This window comes from Malania oleifera, chromosome 1 (genome assembly GCF_029873635.1).
Source record: "Malania oleifera isolate guangnan ecotype guangnan chromosome 1, ASM2987363v1, whole genome shotgun sequence".
NCBI lineage: Eukaryota > Viridiplantae > Streptophyta > Magnoliopsida > Santalales > Ximeniaceae > Malania > Malania oleifera.
The window spans coordinates 152,491,695-152,517,210 of record NC_080417.1 but is presented as its reverse complement, the minus strand read 5'-3'; the positions used below and the strand labels follow the sequence as shown (position 1 = coordinate 152,517,210).

Sequence of the window (25,516 nt, the reverse complement as noted above, 5' to 3'; positions counted from 1 at the left end):
GATTTTTATAGGGGCTTTTCAAAGTTGAGGTAAGGGAAATATGCTATGTTAGGAGTTTTAATAGAGTTAATAGAGATTTCATAAGCATATTTTTATGTTAGTTTATTATACTATTTTTATAGAAAATTAGCATAAATGTTTGTGTGGCCTAAGTAGACTTTTCATGTGAAGAATGAATTTATATAGTTGTTATGAAACATCATACTATACTAAATACAAAGATATAGATAGTATATACATTTGATATGGTTTTCCAGCATATGAGATTATACAGAGATAGATTTATATTCGCAGAGAAATGTAAATGCATATACAATTTTATATGAATAGTTCATGAAACGATTATATACATATATCCAAATACATGTATATAGATGCTCAGATTAGTATTTTATATTACAGTTTATTACAGAACGATATATACATATATACAGTGTTATAACATGGCATGTTTTTCCTATTACCATAACATACAAAACACAGACAGAGTATATATATAGAATACACATATGATATACAAAGGTAGCATTAAGATGCTACAGATACAGTGTTTACAGTACAGAAAGACAGAGTTATGGTAATTTTGGGAACACGATGAAAACAGTAAAAGAGTATATATATATATATGTATATATGTATATATGTATATAGTATCAGATCCTTGAGGAAAGTTATACAGACAGATACAGATTATAGAGCACGGTACCGTTGCTAGATACAGATAGAGTGCAACCACATAGCTTTGATAGTATGTGGGTACCGTCAGCCGTGCTCGGAGAGTATGCAGCTCCCTGGTACACTGGGTTGAGGGGGCCAATTTGACGAGGTAGTAGCCAGTCCAGAGCTTAGGAGAGGATGCAGTTTGGCCGAGCTGAGGTAGTGTAGAGTATGATGACCTATCTGGAGGGCCGACCAGATAGAGTCCCGCCTACGGGCCGCACAACCCTATCATGAGGGGTTAAATCATGACGTACAGAGTCCCAGGGATAAAGTACAAATATTTATATATTTACAGTTTTACAGTATAGTATGATATTACCAGTATGAAAAGTAGAAAACAGATGATACAATATGTTTTAAATAAAGAAAGAACGATATGCTTGAAAGATATGATTTTTAGATGATTTATTGCATTACAGTTCAATCATTATTTTAAAAGTATTCTTAACTTAGTTGTTACACACTAGTAATAGCATGTTTCCACTTACTGAGCGTCGACTCACCCCTTTATTCTAACATTTTTCAGGTGAGGCAGATAAGCGAGCAGATCAGGCTCGCGGATAGAGAAAGTGTTTGGTCACCCTGGTTATAGGGTGAGTTTTTGGCAGAATTGTGTATGTTTTTGGGATAGATGATATTGGAGTGGCATTTTTGTATGGTCTGTATATTTTAGAATCTGGTATTGTACAGTTTATGTATAAATGGTTTCATGATTTATGTTTCCGCTGCGTAGGAATGTTTATTGTATATAGATATGCAAAAAAAAATGATAAGAAATTTGAGGTCGTTACAGGCCGTGTCTATGTTTTCGAAACGAGACCGTGATGATGTTATGTATGTTCATGTATTATATGTTATTACAACCAAGATGTTAGTTTAGTTCAGTTAAGGGCTCGGTACCGTAGCTATATTGTAGATCAGATATCTACGTCAGATTAGTGCTAACCATCCCACGAGGGGATGGGAGATGGATAGTCGATATGGCTTTTAGTAGAGTGTGGACATCCACCTGGTAGTCCGGACTAGGGTGTGGCGGGTCCATCGTACTTATAGACATATTTGATTTGGCAGTGGTCGGTCAACCATTGTCAGGTCCCACCTTTGGGCTGCACAACCCGTCATGGGGGGTAATACATGACACCAGCTAGCTATTCATGTAACGACCTGCTTAATTAACATGATTTTTTTTCCCCACTGTAATAATTATCATACTCTGATACCATAATATTATCCTAAGCAGCGAGAAGCATAATACAATTAAACATTTCCATACATAATGATATACCATATTGTACAATACCAGAGTGCTATCATGTTTTCCAAAAGAATATATACATGTGATACTAAATCCCCAAAATTGCTCTCAACTAGCTAGGGCAAATACAAAAAACCCTCCACTGTACTCACTTTGCTGTTAGGGCACCACAGACGCCCCTCTACCTGCGAGCCTGATCTGCTCGCCTACCTGGATCACCTGAAAAAGGTTTCAACACTAGGATGAGCCAACGCTCAGTAAGACGATATATGCTATTACTAGTGTGTGGCAAATGAGTCATCATATCATAAAAATCCGTTTCCATATAATCATGTATATCTGGATCTATAAATACAGTACAAATTATAATATTCATTACCATTTTCATGTCATTTAACACATCTGCATTTAAGTTACTATTCAAAATACTTCTAACATATATAAGTAACTCCCTGGTCTCTGTAAATCATAATATACATAATAATAACTGTAAAACTTCCCCTGTGGATATCTGTATGTCATGATTTAACCCCTCATGACAGGGTTGTGCGGCCCGTAGGCGGGATCTACACTGGCTGGCCGACCAGGTAAATCACTATACTCCCTCGGTCGATCTGCCCACCTCTACCCATATCTAATGGGGAGCCTGTCCACGTCAAGGGCACTATACAATCGACCTACAGCCTATTATCTGAATAGTCGGTTGCACTCTGTAAATTGTATACTGCATGTAGCTACGGTACCGTGCTCTGTAAATTGTATGGTCCAACAGGGTCTGATACTATATACGTATTCATATATATACTCTTTCACTGTTTTCATCATGTTTTCAAAATTACCATAACGCTATCTTTTTGTTCTATACATACTATAACTGTAGCATCTTGATGCTATCTCTGTATAACTGTATATATATATATTCTGTAAATGCCCTGTCTGTATACTTTGAATGTTATGGTAATAGAAATCATGGCATGCTTTAACCTCTGTAAATCATAATACTAGAACTACATAATCATAATACTGTATCCGTAATTCATATAATCATGGTGTTAAAATCCGTAAAATCATGGTACTGTAATTCACATAATCATAGCACTAAAATACATAAAATCATGAAACTAAAATTCATAAAACATACTCCCATACTACATACATATTTCTCAGCCACACCATACTTGAGTACATAATTTTCATAAATAAATACACTGCATAATATTTAGAAATTTCCTAGCATAGCATATATCCCTTACCTTAACTCTGAAAAACCCTTACTGTACTCTAGCCCGATACCTGCAGGGCCTCCTACAATTATTAAAATGCTATCATTCTTCGGGTCACTACAATTCATCCTGGGTTTATTTTCAGTATTACAGTTATAATGAATGTTTTATATACGTTATGAGTTATTAGCAAATATGAAAATGTATGATTATTCAGTATGATATGATGAATGTTTTCCCGAATTATGAAACGTACTGTAAATGTATAATTGCATTAAATGTTCATGTTACCACACAGCTGTATTTAGTTTATTTTCCCTTACTGAGAAGTGTCTCACCCCCAACATTAACACATTTTTCAGGAAACCCAGAGAAACTGGCGAGTCAAGGCCGCCGTTGAGTGAGTGGAGCTTCCCTACTAGAAGGGTAAGCGTTGAACTAAGACTAGGAGATTTTTGTTGTAAGGTCCTAGTGTCATTTTTGACTTTTTGAAAGATTGTAAATAAATACAATATTTTGGGAATGTAAATAACTCTAGTATTATGTTTTATGATTGGATATTCAAGATTGTATGTTTACTGCTGCTAGGTTTTCCGCTGTGCTTGACAGGTGTCCCCACTACCCACGGGTTCGGGTTGACCATTTGATTTATCATGTTATATTTTATTGACGGTCGCTACATTAACACATTATTAAAAGTCCGAAATTCACCACCCCAATCAGATTGTAATGAATGAATTTTTGTATTAAAGAGATTTTCTACATGGTGTTTGAAAAACAAAAAAACAGAGGCTACATCAGATTTACATTTTAACGAAAAAATCCAAGTAAATTGACTGTAGTCATCAACAAAGGAAACATAATAACGAAAACCACCACGGGAGATCACTGGTGCAAGGCCCCAAATGTAACACCCCGAACCTTTTTATTCCGGGGCCAGCACATTATACCTGATAAAATCCCTAATAACCCGTAATCCATAATATATGCAGCGGAAAACATAACCATAATCTCCATATAACATAATACCAGAGTTTACTAATTCTAACTACCAACCATAATATTTAATCATCCACCAGTATTCAAATATATACATGTCTCCAAAACATTATCCACTAATACCAATAAGTTTCACAACTATCCTTTCATAATTGACTTAAAAATAAAAACATAAAATATAAAATATACATATCAAAATTAACATAAAAATATACCCTTTTTCTTATATCTTCAAATAAAATGTTATAAAATCTTGAGCTCTCAAAACTCGATCTCGAGGAACTCCTAAAAAAAATAATTTCATATTCGGGTGAGACACATCTCAGTAAGGAAAGAAACAATATATTAAACTCAGCGTGTGGCCATCATGAGATTAGACATATCATTTTATAATATTTGCAAATCATTAACATAATTTCTTGAAACCATTTTCTGATCCTAATCAAACACATGCAAATGTTTAACCCACGAGATTACCCGAGGATAGGGGTGATTACCCGCCTATACAAGTAGCGCCCCTCTACTCTGATATTTAGGCAACCCAAAGGTCGCAACTAAAGCATACCAGGGCACTCACCTTACTCAGTAAGCCCTCAATTGATAAATTAATCTCGTACTCACACTGTTCAAAAATAGTTTACCGGCAAAGGCCCTAAGGATAGGGAAATCTACCCACCCATACAAGTAGGTTCCCTCTGTCCTAGTATGTTATGCGACTACTACCACATCTGTAGCTACTAGTGCACTCACCTTACTCAGCAAGCCCTCAGGCGAAAGGTACGCCTTGCCCAATCGTAACATGTTCTACGTACATACATACTTCTAATATCATAATACATCATTCTTTTCTGTCATTATACATTCATGCACATTCATTCCTGTTTATAACTTAACTTTACATTTCGTTTCCCTTTAAGTGACTCTTTATCATTTACATCATTTACCTTTGTTATTTTATTTCATTGCCATTTCATTGTCATTTCATTGCATAACATTTCATTTCATTACTTCGTACTACAGTTGATCTTTAGCCATCATCAGTTAGTCTACATAGAAACGTGCTAGATCTACTAACACAGCTCCTTTTAGCTGTCATCAGTTAGTCTACACAGAAGTGTGCTAGATCTGCTAACATGGCTGTCTTTCAGCTATCTTACATTTACATGATTGCATTTAACATACACAGGCAACGTTGTCCATATCATATTTTATTTTCATTGTTTTACTTACTTAGTCTACATCTCATACATTTAACATATATTTGCACAGAATTTCATGCCACACAATTTAGCAATATAATTCATACACTGCTTGTAAAATAAGCCAACCAACATTTAATATTTATATACTGAAAATATCTTTCATTTCTTACTTAATTATCCTGAAAATATTTCCCACTTTCATCATTTCATTTTCGCATATACATATATAATAAACAATCCTAAACTCGAAGGAAATATAATTTAAACAGTTGGCATTTTACCCATATCGAAACACATACATGTACATATAACACAATTTATTTTTCCATTAAATTCATAAAAATTCTAATTTAATATATATTTTTCCTTTACCTGGTTTCTTGAACTACGCCAACAGGGACTCTGAAAAATACCTGTGGCGTTCACCCGGACCCTGAATAAAAAATTCCTAACTCCAATAAATTATTCCTATATAAAATATTATTTAAATATTTCCTAGGGCCATAATTCCTAAATAAATAATAATACCCTTAAATTTAGCCAAATTGCCAAATTTCTCAAATCTCACTCTCGCTTTGGAGTAGGGCCTAAAAAACCTAAATTGAAAATTTGCCTACACCAAAATGACGATATCGACTACTAGGACCTGATGGTAGTGCCTGATCGTCGATTTAACAGCAGATTTAACCAGAAATCGAGAAATTGGAAAAAAAATTACCTTTCCCCATGAGCAGTACCTAAACCGTTCCCACGACAAATCCGCTCCAGTAGAAATGTCGGTGGCGGAGTTAGGAACCCAACGACACCTTCCATTTCCCGATCGGTCGAGTATTTATCGAGAAATGAAGGGAGAAAGAGAGAGGTGGAGATGGAGACGACGAGACGAGAGAGATGACTGAGAGAGCTCTGCAACTCCATCAGCAGGAAGCTTCAGCTTCCTTCTTTTCTCTTTTCTCTCTTTTTTTTTTTATACATAACTTAACTTAACTTTTATATATACATATATTAAACTTACACACAAATATATATATATATATATATATATATAACTTTATTCTTTTTTTTTTTTACTATTTTTGTTTATTTATTTATTTAATTTAATAAGGTTTAATTAATTAATTAATTAATTAATTAATAATTACTCTTTTTTTTCATACTATTTCTTTTTGCTTGTTTATTTAATACATTAATTGAATAATGTTTAATTAATTGATTGATTAATAATTTTAATTAATTAATTTTAAATTTTTTTTTTTCGAGTTATTACACCAAACGTCGGAGCAACTGAGATGGAGTGGGGTAGATGAACGATGAGTTGAGCGACCATAAGGGAGCTGGTGAAGCTTGGCCTTGCAGCACGAAGAGCATAAACCCAAAGAGGAAGAGGAAGTGGTGGGTAAAGACATCTGAGAGATGAGTTTGTGTACTAATTGCATTGATGGATGACCAAGACGAGAATGCCACTGAGATGAGGAGACACGCTCACCAACATGAGCTTGAGGAGAGGAAGGTGGGAACACGTACATGCCATCCTTAGTAGAACCGCGAAGGAGAACCTGCTGAGTTTGGGAGTCCTTCACACAAAAAAAGAAATTGTGAAATTCAAAGAATACAGAGTTATCCTCACATAATTTGCGGACTAAAATTAAATTTTTAGAAATTGAGGGAACATGGTAGAGTTGGGAGAGGAGAATACTGCCATCGGAGGAAGGTATGGTGGAGCTGCCAACATGATGAATTGGGAGTGAAGAGCCATCACCAACTTGTACTTGGTTATCACCTTTGTATTCTAAGGGTTGAGAGAGAGATTGGAGAAATCATGGGTGAAGTGGTGGGTAGCAGCAGAATCGGGGTACCAATTGGGATCTATAGGCGTGGAAGGGGGTTGCTGAAATTGTGGTCCAGAAGTTAGGTGAGCAGAGAGGGAAGGTGGTGGAGGAGATTGGTGGCTATAGTCGAATCTGTGATAACAGGAGATGGAGGTGTGGCTTCTTTTATAACAGACCTGACAGGTGGGTCTATTAGGGGAAAAGGGAGTTGAAGTGGAGGAGGGAGGACGACTCCCATGCCTGCCATGACCACCACCTCTTAAATTGCCCCTAGTATGTGAGAAGCCTCTGCCGCGAGAGAAGCTGGTGGCTGATTTCGGTTAAGTGAGGTAAGCAAATAATTCAAGGGATGCTGTAAGTGTGGAGCTTTGATGGTTCAGCCGTGCTTCATGAGCCAGGAGATGAATGTATACTTGTGCAGGTGTAAGTGGATCCACACGAGTAGTGATGGATGTAACAAAAGAATCATAGTCGGAGCCTAGACCAGCCAGGAGATATGTAATGAAATCAAAAGAGGAAATGATTTTACCAGCCATGGCAAGGGAGTCTTGAAGGAGCTTTGCACAATGGTAGTATTCAAAGATAGTTTCTGAACCCTTTTTAAGGGTGGTGAGCTGGAGTTAAACCTGCATGATGCTCGCATTTGATTTTGCAGCAAATAGATTTTCAAGAGTTGTCCACACCTCACGGGAAGAGAAAACTGTGAGTACGTGAGTAATCAGTGTTTCATAAATGGAGGAGATCAAGACACTGATGATGGCTTGATCCTGCTGTTGCCAGGCGAGAAAATCAGGGGATGGTGTATCGTTCTCGCTGATTGAGGGAGGAGGAACAGAAGAACTATCGATGTATCCAAAGAGATTCTGACCTTTGAGATATGGTATGAATTGTGCCTTCCACAGTAGGTAATTGTCATGCTTCAACTTTACTGTAATCATATTGACGAGAGATGAAAGAGAGATAACAGCAGGTTGCGTGTGAGAGGAAGATGCAGTAGGAGACTCGGCCATACCGCAGGCTAGGAAGTGGACGTGAGTCCTAACAGGGCTCTAATACCATGATGAAAAGAAGAAACCAAAGGAATAAAAGAAATACAATAGACAAATAGAAAATGAATTCTGTTATATTTTCTTATTACTACGTAAACACTGTGCAAGGAGTATATATATACAGAGAAGGAGGAGAGCAGAATCTTTCCTGTAACAAACTCAACAACAAATAACAACAGAGATAATAGAATATTATAAAGAGACAAGAATTAGTTGGGCCGAAAATATTCTTCTGCTGAGGGTGGTTGAGTATTGCTGATATGCACGAAGGTATAATGATGAATAAGCAATGATGGCAATGAATCACAACTTTACTATGCTAATTATATTCAATGATATGATTCGAAATGTAACTTTTAACATTTCGTTCATTATGAACAAAAATAAAAAAATAAAAAAAATTGGTATAGTGAAAAAGGTATGAAAGGATAAAAGTTAAAAAAAAAATCTTCTTTTATTTTACTTGGTTAATTTTTTTAAAAAAAGAAATCATAAGGAAAAATTATTGTTACATGACAAAATTTCTTACTTAAAAAAACATTGTAGTTATTTATTTATTTTTTATTTTTTCCATGTATCTAGAAGATAAACATATATATATATATATATATATATATATATATATATATATAAACTACAAAGGTTTCTTTTTACGAGAAGGAAGTTTAGAGAAACCCGTTGTGTTACATGATGTCAAAAGTTTATTTATTTATTTAAAATGAAGACAAACACATTCCATGAAATTTGATCCAAAAAAAAAAAATACAAATCTCTTGAAATTTTATAAAAATTTATTGAAACTTGATAAAAATGCGTATACTTTTGTTGAGGTTTAAAAATTTTTACAAATTTCTTCGGAAACTTAGCAAAAAGACATGGACTTTCACTTATATTTAGTAAAAATAAAAAATAACGTACAAGGAGTGTGTATAAATGTTGATCTTGGGAGAAGTTCGTGAAATTTTTGAAACCTTATTAAAAGTTTTTTTTTATTTTTGTAAAATTTTAAGAAAGATTTGCATTTTTTTATCAAATTTGTCTTTTTCATTTTTAACAAAACCTTCTCACCTTTCACATTCTTGTAATTGAATTTAATTTAAATGAGGGTAAGTTTGTCTCTCTTGATTTTTTTAGTCCAATAAATTCTCTCGCACAAAGGTTAAAATTTATTTTTTTGGCGATTAAATAATTTGAGCTTTTAAATTAAGTTGTGCGCTAATCGACACCGTTTTGAAATTGTGTGTTAATTAATTAATTTAAAACGATTTCGAAGACGTAGAGCTAGTGGATAATATTTATTTTTAATTGGTTACTAAGTTTATTTTTGGATAATCAATAATTAAATTACTTGACTATAATTACACAAGAAGTATTAAAAATTATAAACTTTTAAAAAATGCATGAATAAAAAAATGCAGTTATTATGGATTTTTGGAATTTTCAAAGCTAAGCTTTGTGCAGTGACTTTGTAATAATTGACATAATTGATGGGCCAAGGAAATAATAATAATAATAATAATATAATTGACATAATTGATGGGCCAAGGAAATAATAATAATAATAATATAATTGATATAATTGATGGGCCAAGGAAATAATAATAATAATAATATTATTATTATTATTATTATTATTATTATTAATATTAATATTAACTTGTCACCCTCATGTTCCTTTAATCCATTTAATATTTGTGGGGCCAATGATGGAAGACTTCCTTCATACATGAACTGATTTGGAATTAAGGAGTAAAATTAATATTATAATTATGCCTATGAAAGGCCTCCTTCACATAATTCTTTTTTAATCTAGAAGTCACTTTAACTTGGATTAAATTATAACCAGACGAGTCCATATCTAATTTGTATTCCTTTTTCATTGGCTTCCGAGATTAGATTTCGGAGCGTACATCCATTCTCTATGATATATTTATTTTTAAATAAAATTTTAAGAATTTACTTGAATTTTATGTATACGTGTTGAAGTAAATTAATTATGACAGTTATCATGTCTAATGTATGAATTATTATTTATAAAATACATATTAATCACTCAAAAGAAGAACCTGATAGTGCTCACTGTTAGCCCATACCTTATAACATGTAAATGAATTAATCTTACGTTTTAGAACTTGAATTTTCAATGTTAAGCTTACATCTGTGTAAATTTAAAGAAAATAAAGTATAAAATATATTAAATTTTGTTCAAATTCAAATTCAAATCTAAATCTTGAAATCAATGCTCCCATTTCAAAATTAGTGAACCCCACTCTTGGTTGATCATATCCTACATATGTGTTGCACTAAATATAAGTTGAGAAAGTTCAACATAGTCTAATCTAGCGAGTAGGGGCGTGCAAACGGTCGGTTTGGACAAATTCGATTAATTAACCGAATTTTTTTGTTAACATTAATCCTTAATCAAACAAACCGAATTAGTTGTTGCAATCGAATCGTACCCGACCGAAACAACTTTTTGGGTAATTCAGTTAACCAAATTTAACCAAATAAATTTTAAATTAATTATAAAAATAAAATATGATTGCAAATTTTATTTATAGTTTACTAATTCCAACTTAATTAATAAAAGGGTTTATTGATATAAGAAATATTTTAAGATTAAACATTTAAGATTTAACGCATATCATATATTAATATTAATAATTTATATTTAATTATTAATTAATTAGTAATTTAGGTAATTTGGTTAACCAAATTAAAAATTTCTCATACTTGAACCGAAAATTGAATACCCAAAATTATCCAAATTTCAAACCGAACCGAATTGAACCTATATATTAACCGAACCAAATCGATCGAACTCGGTCGATTAATTCGGTTAAACCCGAATTATGCCCACTCCTACTATCGAGTCATCAAAACAAACACTGTACCTAAAAAACTTTCCATCGGAGGTCAAAGTTTGGTACTTATATTTTAGACGTTTTACGTTCAAACATTAAAAGAAGCAGAATGAGATTAATATAAGAAAGTTAATGTGCGAATCCCTAGCTGAAAGTCGTAGGTTTCGTATGGACCAACGAAAAAGAAAGATTATATATATAAAACATAAAGCATTTGTAGAAGACTCATATTCTAATTAAAATATAGTCCATTCAACCTATAGCTCCATATTATTGTGCAACCCAAAGTCAACACATCTAAAACTAAAAATAAATATCTAAAATATCAAATACATGAATAAGATTGATGCTCAAAATCAAATCATTGAAATGAGGAATTATAGTCAAGTGTCTCCATATCACATAATATATGAATTACTTTGAGCAAAAGATACTGACTTCTTTTCAAATTTGATAAAAAAAGACACTGATATTTTCTAAAATTTTTAAAATTCTATGATTTTTTTCCCAAAATTTATAAAAAAAAAAAACATAAATCTTTCATTGTATTTGTAAAAAGACAAACATTTTAAGGAAAATTTGTATTTTTTTTATTTGTGACATTTTTGAAACTTTCGAAATCTTAGGAAAAATCTCTCTCTTTTTGTCAAATCTTAGAAAATGTTAGTGTCTTTTGCCTAATTACTTTTTTGTTCATATTTGATTCTAATTATAAAAAGATTATAAGAAAATTTTTCCTCCACCAATCAATAATTTCTCCCACATAAGAGGACTTGCCTTAATAGATATCTTCCTCACAGGTCCACCGGATTAAGGGCATAAAATGGGAGAGCTTAGGAGTCAACAGAAGGAGAGAGAGAGAGAGAGAGAGAGAGAGAGCCGAATGGGGAATGGTCAAAGTCAAACTATCAGCAAGGGCATGGTAATCACAACGGACGTTCCGCTTCTAACGCAGATCCGATTCCCCACCATCATATCTATATCGGATTTCGTAAATTACATTATTCATTTTTTTAACATCTCTCTCTCTCTCTCTCTTCTTCACTTGATTCCGTTTGACAGTTAACCTCACTCGCCCCGGTTTTCTGCCGGTTGAACCGGTCACCCCGAATGATTAGAATCTTTTTATATTTTGTGGGAAAATTTTGGGCTATAATAGGGGACATAAGATTTGATTTTGGACTTTTTATTTAATATTTTGAAGTATTTAGAGATTTATTTATTTTTTCACAAGAGTAACCGTAAAAATAGGAAATTAGATTGTCTGCTCATTTTATTTTTTTAAATAATCAATTATATTTTTAAATTTGGGGTGATTTTGAGAAAAATTTAAATTAAAAAAAAAATTTATTATGTCAACTTGCCTAAAGAAGTTATAATTTTAAATTCAAAATTTGGATTGATTGATTGTTTAAAAGTGACATGGTTAGAAAATCTAATTTGATAATTTGTCATTTTTTTATTAAAATTTTTTAAAAAATTAAAAATATATAGAGAAATAGTTATGTTAGATTATCTAATTGTGTCTTATATAATATTACAATTACAAATCTACCCTTATTTATTTTTTATTTTAGAGTGTTGTCCCTCAATGCAAGAAAATAAGAAAATGAAAGAAACAATATTTGATTAATCTTTTTTCCGATCCTATAGACTACACTACTAGTTTTATCATAATGACATTTTTATTCTCTAAAAATGGCAAGAATTAAAAGGGCGTAAAACTACATATTGGAGGTAAAAAAAGGAGAGCACAGTGCTTAGTAACTGTCTACTTAATTAAACATGTATTAGTATAATATATGGACTGTACGGTTTGATTTTGTGTTGTGTGTCTTTGTCGTCCATATTTAATTCATACTTAATATAATGACATGGTCCCCTAAACACCCCCTCCCCAAAAAACGAAAAAAACGAAAAAACATATAATGACTTGGTTTATTTATTTGTATATTTTAATGAGCACAAAAGGAAGATTTCACAAATTTGTAGCCGTTCGGGAAAATATTATTATGGATTTAAATGATGAGTTTTAGTAATTTAATATTCATTCATATAGGTGTAGGCTCTATGCGGAGCCCACGTTACTCATTAGATCTTTGCCTACCTTATCACTCTAGCAAGCGAAGATCATATTTTGGGGATCTGTAATATTTTCATAAAAAGAGATAATAATGTTAATTGTGTCAACTTGATTTGCATTATACATGTGTATATTATTTTACCAAATAGTTATCGGGTCAAAACTATACAACGAGGCAGCTTATCTTTAATATTTTGATCTTAAGATTAGAGCCTATAATTTTTAGTATGAAAATTCACAATATGATCATTGAGATATGTATTAATGGATAGTTGATTCATTGTTAAATGATCACACATATGGTAAATATGTGTGAGGCTTACATTGTTTTTTCATTTTTCTCGCTCTGCTGCACTTGACCTTATTGGATTATTCAATGAGAAATAGTTCATTTATAATTCACACCTTGTCAAGATTCAAATTTAAAATCTAATTTAATGTAAAAGTTATCAAAGTTTAATCATTGAAATATCGTTGTCTGACACATTGCATATCATTGAATCTCATTTTTCGAGACTTAGAGCTTTATTAAGGACAACTAATTGTGTGTGTGTGTGTGTATGTTGATATTGTACGTTCAAATTGAACGGTGCATACATAAAACATGTTAGGCTCATGCATTGCACATCCCATATGCATAATAAAAATATATAAATAGAGAATGCAATGATGAATGCAAAATGTTTTCAACCATTTTCTTCAAGTTTTGTTTATGAAAAGAAATAAAATATAAAATTAAAGTGAATTTTTCTTTTCATACCTAATATATTTAAATAAGCATACCATTCTTCCAATGTCTACCATTTCACTACCAAACCCTTGGAATTATTTAAATTTCTTTAATGATATGAACAACAATGCTCTACAAATATATTAAACTCATGTTTTGAGAAATCACAAGACTAGGTTAATTGTCAAAACACATCATAACCACACTATAAATTAAAAACAACTAATCAAATCCGCACACCAAATAATTTGATTCAATTAGATAATCATAAGTTAAAAAGTATTAATAAATTCAAGAACTTCATTGCCCAAATAAATTTTCTTTGAATTGGTTTGGATCTTTGATAGAGAGAGAGAGAGAGAGAGAGAGAGAGAGAGAGAGAGAGAGATGTGGACACTGCAGTGAATCTCAACAGCCAAACCAATTACCAGGGGAAGAGGAATACCACTTCCTAGTGAATGAGGACAAAGTGGACAACAGCCCACGTCTGCGCCCCACAAAATATCTCAATCCCCTATTGTAGCACATTCCATTTTCCCTAATTAACTAATATTATTTTTTGTTATGATTGTTTTTTTGTTTGTTTGTTTGTATATGTAAAAGGGGTTGTTGGGTAATTTTGGCAGGAGAAGAGCTGTTATCAACAAATTCAAAAATCTAGGACCATTTAAGATTTATTTGCCTTAATTTTCTGTAACTATTATGAATGGCAAGCTGTGCAAACCAAAAAAAGCTATTAATGTATTATAATTTAGAATGTTTTTTTTTCTTCTTTTAATTGGGTGGAAAACAAATCTGGCAACTGGTAATTTGCTTTCCATATTAAATAATTAATAATACTGATTTTGAACTCCAAGACAGTACGCTATTTTAAACTTGACTTTAAAAGCTTCATCCCTGTCTTTTGCCTTTTGAGATTAAGATGATGTCGTTTTTAGAAATTGAATAAGGGGGAGAGAGTGGGTGAGACGCAGGGAGAGGGAGAGGGAGAGAGAGAGAGAGAGAGAGAGAGGGAGAGGGGTGGTATCAATCATGGAGTTCGAGCTTTCTATTGGTTCCTCTGACCCTTCTTGCCCCATGTGAGCCTGCTAGATTTGGTGGGTATGTTGGATCTGAGTTGTGCTTTGCTCTCTTAGTCAGTTTCCCAGAAAAAAAAATTAAAAATATAGTATTGCTTTCGTTTTTGGCATGAATGAGTCTTAAAATGCAAATTTCAGAGTCAGTCTTGAGATTCATCTGTAAAGATGTGTGTTTTGGGTTCTGGGTCTCTCCTTCGGTGGCTGAAAATGTGTTCTTGTAGGTTTCATCCTCTCCAAACTCTCTAAACAACGATTCTAAAATTTCCCTATTTTGGTTTTTTTTCTGTTTCAAACGAAGTTTAGTAGTTTCCTGGTCACTGAGTTCGACAAGAGTATGAACACTGAAGATTTGCTCACTCAAATACTCCCAACTTGGGTAGCATGACTTCTTTATTGTACTTTCTGTGATGGGTATTCACTGTTTTGTAGATTTGTCCATTCAAAATCATTACTTTATAAATTTTTTTCTTATTTTTAAAACATTTCCTGGCATCTTTTCGAGGTAAAATGCACTGCTCGGGACTTTATTCTGCATAATCTGTAGGAAAAGAACCCTGTTTTTTCTTTTATGTGTGTATGTGTGTTTTTGTTTTTTGTTTTTTTTAGAATAGTGTGCTTTTTGTTTTCGATTCCAGATTTTCTTAAAAGCCTATGTTTGTCTCTGGGGCTCTTCTGGGCGTTACAGCTTTTCTGTGTTTGTATTGTATTTTTGGTTCATTATGTTAATAGATTTCCTTTTATGGGTGGTGAGAGAAAAAGATTGAAAAGATACTTAGCATGGAGAGAGAGTTTAGAGATTTTGTTCCCTTTCCTGGGTCTGCCTTATCTTTTAGATTTCCAGAAGCAATCTGTTTCTTTTGAATCTTCTCAGAAGAGGCAAAACCCTAATCTGTGAATCTGCTTATAACTTTACTGTGTTGGTTTACAAGATCTGCAGCTTTTTTCTTTGCAAGGTTGAGACCTTAGATCTATACTCCTTCCATACATCTCTAGGGTTACTGTTTTTATTTTTATTTTTTAAAATGCATGTATATCCCTTTTCCCAGTTATGCTTTCTGGTGTTTTTGTTTATGTTGTTGGTCAGCATATATACTGTAATTTATTCTCTTGAAGGTCAGCTTCTTTTTGAAATATATAAGTTCTTTATTTATCCAATCATGTAGTTTTTTTTTTTTTCCCTGCAGTAACTGATACTCTAGATGTGAGATGGATTGTTCATTTGTTCTTTATCTTTTTGGTTGTGTTGTTGTTGGTTTGCATGTATACTGTAATTCATTCTCTGCGAGTCCAGCTTCTTTTCTAAATTTCTAGTTTGATTTTTTCAGTCATATAATTGTTCTTTCTTTTTCTTCTTTTGTTCATTTGATGCAGTAAGTGATACTCTAGATGTGAAATGGATTTTTCTGAGTCTACCAGAGTAGTGTTCAATAGAATCCAAACATTAGATCCAGAGAATGTTACAAAGATTATTGGGTATCTTCTTTTGCATGACCATGGTGACCAGGAAATGATTCGGTTGGCATTTGGGCCAGACAAATTAATCCATGCCTTAGTTCAGAAAGCCAAAATTGATCTAGGACTAGTCCCTAAACCAGCAGGTTCAGCTCCTGTACCTTCCATGAATCCTGCACCCATTTCGGATATTCCCCTTCATTTCACGCCTTATTCACCGGCTTCTTCCCGGCCGTTCCCGTCATCAACCAACTTGCGTGTTTCTGTTCCTTACTGGGATCCTCAGCTTGCTATGGAACAGCCGTCAATCCATAATTCAGATTTCATGCCATTCAATTGTTACCCGGATTCCATCTCTGAAGATTACAGGCTTGCAAGCCCGAATCAGTTCTTTGGCTTTGAGGATCAGATAGAACCAGTTAGCCCGGGATTTCCTAATGAGTATTATTTTTCAGATTCTGCATCGAGTGGTTCAAGAGCCAGTCGAAGAACACCGAGCCTGCCAGAGGTCCCAGTCAAGGCTTGTCTATACTTCAACAAGGGGTTTTGTAAGCATGGAAATAACTGTAGGTTCTTCCATGGACAATCACTTCCGGATAGCTACACTCAGATGTTTAGTCCTAGTTCGAATGAACTTTTTAATGAAGATAATATTTTCTCCCCTGGCTCACTTGAGAAGTTGGAATTGGAGATTGTGGAGCTTTTGAAACCTAGAAGAGGTGCTCCTGTTTCAATTGCTTCTTTGCCGTTGTTATATTATGAGAAGTATGGAAAAGTTCTTCAGGCAGATGGTTATCTCACTGAGAGCCAGAGACACGGTAAAGCTGGTTATAACTTGACAAAGCTTCTTGCTCGATTGAAGAACAGCATTCGGCTAATTGACAGGTGAACCATTATCTTTGTTAATGGGGTTTCCTTCCCACGAGTCTCTCGTTTTTTTTTTTTTTTAAACAAGTAATTAAAAGGTGAATTTTATGATCTTAAGTTGCAGGCCTCATGGACAGCATTCTGTAATATTGGCAGAGGATGCCCCAAGGTACATGGAATACAGGAGTGAGAGAAGCGACCCTGGTCCAATTGTTAGTGGATCCAGACAGATTTATCTAACTTTTCCTGCCGAGAGCACCTTTACTGAGGAAGATGTCAGAAGCTATTTTAAGTAAGTAGATCTCAGAACTGATTTGAGAAGGAATTTGCAGAAGTCTTTGTATCTTCATTGCCAGTATTCAAGATTTTTCATTGTGTTGTTTTTGTTTGCAGTACCTTTGGGCTGGTTGAAGATGTGAGAATTCCCTGCCAGCAGAAGCGGATGTTTGGGTTTGTAACCTTCGCCTGTTCAGATACAGTTAAGATGATTTTGTCGAAAGGAAATCCACATTTTGTTTGTGGGGCTCGTGTTCTTGTGAAACCTTACAGAGAAAAATCAAAGCTTGTTGACAGGTAAATTATTGGGTTTCAATTTTTTTGCTAGAAATAAAATAAAAATGAAGCGAAAAATGCTAACCAAGTTTAGCTTCTAATTTGGAGTCGTTTCTTCATGCAGAAAGTACCTAGAGAAGATCGAGTCTCCGGCTTACTTCTCAGACTTCCTAGAAATGGATTCTGAACTTCACTCAAGTACGTAGGATCTATTATAAATTCTTTGGAAATTTGGAAACACATATTAAGATTGATAATGCTTCGAGTGGTACATGCGGATACTGACCCATCATTTTGATCATTGCCATCAAGATTCATAGTGTGAAACACGAACCAATCACCTAAACTTAATCCTATCTGCCAGTTCGTTTATCTAACTGTACAAACTATGAGAACTATTTTTTTTTTAAAGAGGGAAGAGGGAAATTTCATTGTAATTTACCATTGCTTTGCACTGATTCTTTCCTTACGTGCAATTTGATATTTGGAGTGCTTTTATGTAATCATCTGGCATATGCTTCTTCTAGTGCCAAGAGGATATGAGACCTCAAGATTAATGAAGAGGCAGCTTATGGAAGAGCATGAACAAGCTCTTGAACTGGAGAGGCGCCGTCTGTCTGCACTGCAGTTAGCGCAAAAACCAGCCGCCAATCAGCCAAATTTTGCCAATTCCATGAATGAACTGAAAATCTCAGAAGGTCTATTATTCTTATTCGATGAGAAAATTGAGAATTCTTCCAGCTATGTTTGTTTCCCCATGGTTTTTTACTTCTGTGGCCACCTCCCTCTTCAGATTCATGACCCCATACTGTTCTTATTCAAATCATTTCCCATGTACAGATCATTCAAGGTTCCCATCTGCTCAACGGTACAATTACTTGCTGGATGTTCTGAGCGATGGCACCCCAAGCAATGAGAAAACCAAGAATCCACCTGACAATAAATCTGACCAGGAGAGGTATGTAAACCCTTCTGGTTTCTCTTTGCATTTATACATTTAATTTATCCTGTGTAATTTTCTATTCATGGGTGTCATAGATTTTTTGTATTTTACTGATGGAACTCAGCAATCCTCCAATTTTATTTCTTTTTTTATATTTGAAATGAAATTTACAGAAAAAAGAAACTCAGCAGTGCTTCATACTTCAGTTTTTCATTTTAATTCTGCATTTTTAATTCATCATCATTATGCTATAGCTGTATCGCTGTTACCTCCAAATATAATCAATCAAGCCAAACGAACTTTCAGATTATCTTCTATTTTATTTTAAATGTCTAACTAACAAGAGGGTTCTTTGTTGTTTTCATTTATTCAGTGGTCAAGGACTTGATCTCCCAGAAAGCCCATTTGCATCTCAAATAGCAAGCAGCATTTCTACAGTCATATAGATTCGGCAGACACACACAGGAACTATAGAGGATTATTAGAGTACTGGTTTTGAAGGCAGGCATCTTCCTTTGATACAAAACAGCCTTTTTTCTTCTTCTCCCTTTTTTTTTCTAAAAAAAATAACACCCCGAAAAAACACTTCTTTTCTCTTCTCAACTCAAACAACGATCAAAATCACCTGGAAGTACATATTAGCAAAGAGGAAGAATCATCAGAAAAATCAGAAAGGCACATCACCCTCCACTTGGGTTGAGGTAGGTAAATGATACGGAAGTACATGTTAGAAGGTTTTTACAGCTTTTAATCTTACTATAGGGCGAAGGCTAGATGTTTGGAAATTTAGAAGAGATGGACAAATAGTGTTCAGAGCAGGAAGAAAGTAGTATGCAGGAGTTCCAGAGAGGTGAAAATATGTTTATATCTCTGCAACACCGAACTATAGGTGATAAATAATTAATGAAAAAGGCAAGTAGCTTATTATACAAAGTTTACATTCTCTCTCTCTTTCCCTCTGGCCTACTTTTATGCTTAAGTGACTAATCAAGTTTTATGCATATATTAATATAGTATATATATAGGTTTTTATTGTCAAGGTTAATCAAGTGTTGTTTTGCTTTTGTATCTTGAGTTGATATATTATATATTTTGTACATATATACATTTAATATTATTTATAATGATAAAATGGAGTTTAATTGAGTCAAATTTGAGTTTTAAGAACCTAAAATCGAGTTGGTTCAAACTTAAAATTTTTGAATTGGGGTGAATTTTGAGTATCCCAGTGTGCTGAATTACCTTGAATATACTTCCGAGCATTATTATGTCAACAATGATTCTGCAACTTGGATTGAATATGCCCATAATGGTGTTGGTAAGACAAATCTCATTATATTGGCTTGGCTGCTCCTAGTAGTTTTCCAGGAGATGGCCCTTGATCTTCCTTGTGACATTTGCCATGTTGGGTTTTTATAGTTCACTTGACTACGCTTGAGCCCACATGTAAAACAGCCCAATTAGTTATATGCCTATAACCACAGCTCTACCCACAAAGTGGAAAAAAGAAAAACATAGAACTTGCTGTCATTGTTTTACCTTTACCCTTTGAACTTTTGTTGATCCTTTTGTCTGATATGACAACAAAGATTGCAGCATTTTTAACTCATGGAACACAATATTCTATCCCCACCACATGGAAATGCTCACATGATTCGGAACAGTGATATTGAAACATTCATCAGTTACTTATAAATGATATTGACAGAATTACTCTCTCTCTGAGATTGGTCTGAAGAGTTGGGGAAATTTGTATTTGTCTTGCATTTGCATAGGCAGAGAGTCAATAATTTCGCTTCCCCCTCCCCCCCCCCCACCCCCACAAAAAAAAAAACATTGTGGCACATATTCACTGTAAATTTTTTTGTGGTGTGATGGGAAAGAAGCAATCACTTCTAATTTGAAATGGACCCACAATCTAACATTTGCTAAAATTTCCCGCCAACTTTTCACCATTTTCTCCTTTTACATGGTGTCTTTGGTAGGTGGGATGGGAGAGGGAGAGGAAGAGGCATGCTGTTTTACCTACCTCTTCCTTTCATTGTTTGGTTTGTGAAAGGGAAAGGTGGTGTATGTTTTTACCCAATTTCCTCATTAAGTTTATTTTATTTTAACTCAAGTTTCTCTTTGGCGATTCTATAAATTATGTCATGAAATTCTATTTCCAGAAAAGGGTGCATTACAATGGATATCTAAATAACTTTCGAGGGAAACATAAAGAATTATACATTTCCATGATTTGTGGGCTGATAGTTTTGGAGAAATTTCTAATGGCCACAACATAAGATAAACCAAACTTGGGCATTAAAGATTCTTAACTTTGAGTAAGCCTAAAAATCAAATCGTTAATTAGAAGAATTGATATTGAGGGGAACAAAAAGTTCCATGACCAATATTTTCATTCAATTTCTTCAATCCAGCTCTCTTCCCAATCTTAAATATGAGCTTCAAATTTTAAGAGGCATCCCAATAATTAGCTTAAATATGAACTTCAATTTTTAAGAGACCTCTCAATAATGATAGCACAAGCCTTTCAATGAAAGGCTTGCTTACTAGCTGGACACGGCACTGAAATGGAACACAACCAGAGAATGACTTTTTTCACACTGGCAGGCATTACCAAAAGCTAAAATTACACTAGTTAATAGGGCATTGGCAGGTCCAGTCTGGGACCATAGAGATTAGGTCAAGTTCATGGTCCCCCAAGGACATATATGTGATGGGGCAATAATGTCATGAGGCAGTAAGAAATGCCACAGCTCATTGCATGAAGTATAAAAATCTTTCATGAGATGCCAAAGGGTCCCTCCATGACAAAGCCCCATCAAGCAATCCTGTCATGCTTAACAAGTGACATGAAGATAAAAGATGGCCAAAATATTCAAAATACACTCAAATAACTAAACACTTTTAACATAAATTTAGGTTGCAATCTAACTTAATGTGACAATAGACTTTTCGCATGGACAATGGAAAAAGCACACCAATGCATGTGATGTTTTTTATTTTTATTTTATCCCCTCTTTTATCTTTCCTTGGTCTAGCCATCTATCATGACCAAGGGAAAAATAACCTAGTGTGAATATGTTCTAAATGTAAATTTTCTCTTTAATTGTTATAATTATGGTTGACACTTACTGTTATTGTTGAGATTACAGTTTCACTAGTAATTGTCATTAGTAATCGCGATTGGATGAAACCTTATGTTGTTGTCTTCTGAATATAGTTTTTCTCTTTTAAGTTACTATTGTTATGGTTGAAACTTGCTGTTATTGTTGAAGTTACGCTTTCACTAGTAATTATCAATAGTGGTTGTAATTAGATGAAACTTTGTGTTAATGTGTTCCGAATGTAAATTTTCTCTTTAGTTACTACCCTTATGATTGACACTTATTGTTACTGTTAAGATTGCACATTCACTAGCGATTGCCAATAATAATTGTGATTAGATGAATTTTTGTGTTAATATCTTCTGAAAGCAAATTTTCTCTTTAGTTACTATCATTATGGTTTATACTTAATGAGATTGCGTTTTCACTAGCGATGAAATTACAATTAACTTTTATAAATACTTGATTGTTTTTTTTTTTCGAATTTTTGAGATGTTTTGATAACTTACCAATTGCAAAAAGTTAAAAATCATTATCAACTATTTAAATAATTTTTATTTAACATTTACTAACACCTAAAAAACACTAAGTGTTGTCATAAAACCCTAACTGCAACCTTCAAAAACTCTTAAAACTACAAACTTAAACATTCCCAAAGTGCTTTTGTAATATATATGCCAAGACTCCTAAAATGGTATATTTCAACTTTGTTCTTTCTTGCATGTTATCCCTTTAAAGTTATTGATTGTAACCCCAAAAAAGAAGAGAGAGAGAGAGAGAGAGAGAAATCACTTTCCCAATGGGCTAAATTAATAAAATGGTAAGAGATAAAACCTGCTGCAACATTGACAGCATGCACCAGCTAATTGAGGGGGCCACCACCAATCATAATAGCCACCGAACCCGCAATTTACGGCAGAATAGGGTGTTGTCCAAAGCAAGCAGCAGCTGAGCCTGAGAGAGACCTCTCACCCAAATTGGCAGTTATAATATGATAATAAAAAAGTTTTAACTCCTAATGTAAGATGTTATAAAACTTTTTAGAGAAATCTTTAGCTTAAGATCCTAAAAGGGCCCTCTCAGATATAAAGGAAACATCATACAACACTAACCACATTATCTCCATTCCATTTCTTTTTTACCTTAATTTTGAATCCAAACAGAGGGCTAGGCCTTGCAGAAGAAAAAGAAATAATAAGGAATTGGAGTTCTCAATATTATATCTACCGACGTTCAAATTTAAAGAGCAAAATCAAAATTATTGTATGTAACTTCGAGAATAAAAGCATAATTTGCCACCTGCTATCCTCTTCGCCGCAACCTTTACTTTTGGTTGTCTGCAATATCATCGAAAAAATAGTATGTCGAAAGGGAACTTATCTACATATTTGGAAATCTTATTGGAATTTTAACCCCCTCAAATCTCACCCATATGTGTAGTTTATAAAATCTTCCTCCGTAAAATAGACAACCTGACAAAATATCATCACTTACAAGTTCATTCAAGCAAGAAATTTACATTTACTTGATTTGTATTGATTGTAATCAATGAAAAATAATTGAAAGGCGATTCTTATTCTTTTAACTCTTAATTCCTATATTGATGATTATTTCATGTAATAAAGGGGAAACTTGTACATTTAATAAAGGAAAACCATGTGATGTTTATCCAAACTAGCTCAAAGAAATTGAAGTTTCCCAGCCAACTGAAATTCTGACCCAACCGTAGCACAATTCCAAATTTTATTTTTCTCACCAGCAAAACATGCAAGTAATCTAATCCAAAAGCAAAGGTACTTGCGTACACACACACTTGTTTTTTTTTTTTCCCCCTTAAAAATATAAACAAAAGCAGAGCAGGCAACACATGATAATTCAATTCTGTCAACAAAAACCTAATCAAAAATCAACGTCAAGAAACATCTATTCTAGGACTAGGCCAAGACCCAATGCTTGAAAAAGACCAGTCTTGACCTGATCCCATAGGGAAACCAATCCACCAGCTGTCACAACATGGGAGAAGCAAAGAAATTCACACACAAATTTCTAAATTCAGCATCCTACCCCAATCATCCACCATATTTAATCTCAACTTCCTTGTGATTGTTGAATCAGGGACCCGCCAACAAAAAGAAAACATAACCATGACACAAACAGCAAGAAGCTGTACTTGCACTAGGTGTAGACTGTGTAGTGGATCCCATCTGCACAGTCCAACCACAAGGTGCTTTAAAATATCCTGGAGGGGACCAAAAATCAGCAAGGGAAATGGTGTCACAAATACATTTGGCCAAGATTTCAGCTCTTTGCTGACATTTTGAGCAACCACCCAGTTCATTTCCAACATCACATAGATCAGGCATCAATGATCTTTCAACCAATTACGATGCAGTAACGGAGGATTAGTAGCTTTCTACTCTTTGCACGTAAAACGTCTTCAGTTCACATAAAAAATCCTTTTCAAGTTATTCTCAGTAAGAATTCTGTATCCACACCCACCTCCCCAGAAGAGCTATGTTCATAATCTTCAAATCAATAATCCCCAGGCCTCAGAAAATTTTAGCACATTTTTACTGTCAAATGTAAATAGAGTAACTTTAAGTCAAATTGTCATACTTCAGGAAGATATCTAAAAAATATTCTGCCATTCTATTCACATTAACCAAGGAAAAAGACATCATAATATCTATGCTATATTCCAAATATTTTTTTGTCATTTCTAGTTTTTTTATAGATTTAAAAAATAATAAAGGAGACAAAATAATTATGAAATAGATATAAATCAAGTCAGTGAAAAAAAAAAAACACAAAATAAGCACATAACCTAACAATGCAGCTACATTTCTGTGGCAAAGAAAAAGGATAAAAATTAAAGCACATATTTCTGTGGCAAGAATTTATATAATCCTGTGTAGGTTAACCCAGTTTAATTCGCTGAACAGCCAAACCGATTCTCCAACATCATTCAAGCTGAAAATCATTCATTGAATGAGAGTAGAGGCAAACACCCATAATTGCATGTTCAAAAAGTGTTAAGCGCACTGGCAAAACATGAATGAACCAGTTTTGTTTTGGAAGCAAATGAACCAATCTATATTTTAAATTCACTGTACATCAGGAAGTAAAGTCAACATATACATTTACAAGATGCAATTCAATCCATTAAAAACAAAAGCAGCAAAAGCAGATCTTGATAAAACAACATAGAATATGAAAAATCCTTAGTATAAGGGAAGAGACAAAAATATGCAAGTTAGTAAGTGCATCTTGATCATGTTAGTTGCTACTTCATGCTGTCTTAATAGTTGCAGACTTGCAGTTAGTATTTCAAACCTGCAAAGAGATGAGTTCAACAATTCTTTAGAAAACATAAATTGTAAACAGAAAACATAAGTTTCGAAAAAAAAATAAATCTGAAGATATGCTCATCAAAACCATTTCCTTTCAGCTCTTATTATACAGGGTTGCATAAACTATTATAATCAAACAACAATTCATGGAGGAAAAAAATTGAACCATCAACAGGGCACATCTCACAAGGAGGCAATCCAGTGGAAGA

General features: G+C 33.7%; 1 protein-coding gene across 6 annotated transcripts; it reads left to right on the top strand.

Annotated features, from left to right (window-relative positions):
- The first annotated feature begins 14,615 nt into the window (after positions 1–14,615).
- On the top strand, positions 14,616–19,780 carry LOC131156542 (zinc finger CCCH domain-containing protein 18-like). 6 transcript variants are annotated; one of them, XM_058110318.1, is made up of 8 exons: positions 14,616–15,051; positions 16,405–17,370; positions 17,471–17,644; positions 17,746–17,925; positions 18,029–18,102; positions 18,432–18,602; positions 18,745–18,862; positions 19,221–19,780. In XM_058110318.1, exons 2-8 carry the CDS (start codon positions 16,427–16,429, stop codon positions 19,291–19,293), a joined length of 1,734 nt encoding a protein of 577 aa, XP_057966301.1. In that variant the 5' UTR covers positions 14,616–15,051; positions 16,405–16,426; the 3' UTR covers positions 19,294–19,780. The 6 variants fall into 6 exon arrangements, with proteins under 6 accessions (XP_057966301.1, XP_057966343.1, XP_057966317.1 ...); XM_058110360.1 differs by having other exon boundaries at positions 14,624–15,055; positions 17,477–17,644; XM_058110334.1 differs by having other exon boundaries at positions 14,632–15,055.
- Positions 19,781–25,516: the final 5,736 nt, after the last annotated feature.

What these genes read in the sequence shown, in the direction of transcription:
- LOC131156542 (XM_058110318.1), top strand. Translation starts at nt 16,427, where the DNA reads ATGGATTTTTCTGAGTCTACCAGAGTAGTGTTCAATAGAATCCAAACA. An exon ending in TGAACTGAAAATCTCAGAAG is followed by an intron (nt 18,603 to 18,744) that starts GTCTATTATTCT and finishes TCCCATGTACAG; the next exon opens with ATCATTCAAGGTTCCCATCT. An exon ending in AATAAATCTGACCAGGAGAG is followed by an intron (nt 18,863 to 19,220) that starts GTATGTAAACCC and finishes TCATTTATTCAG; the next exon opens with TGGTCAAGGACTTGATCTCC.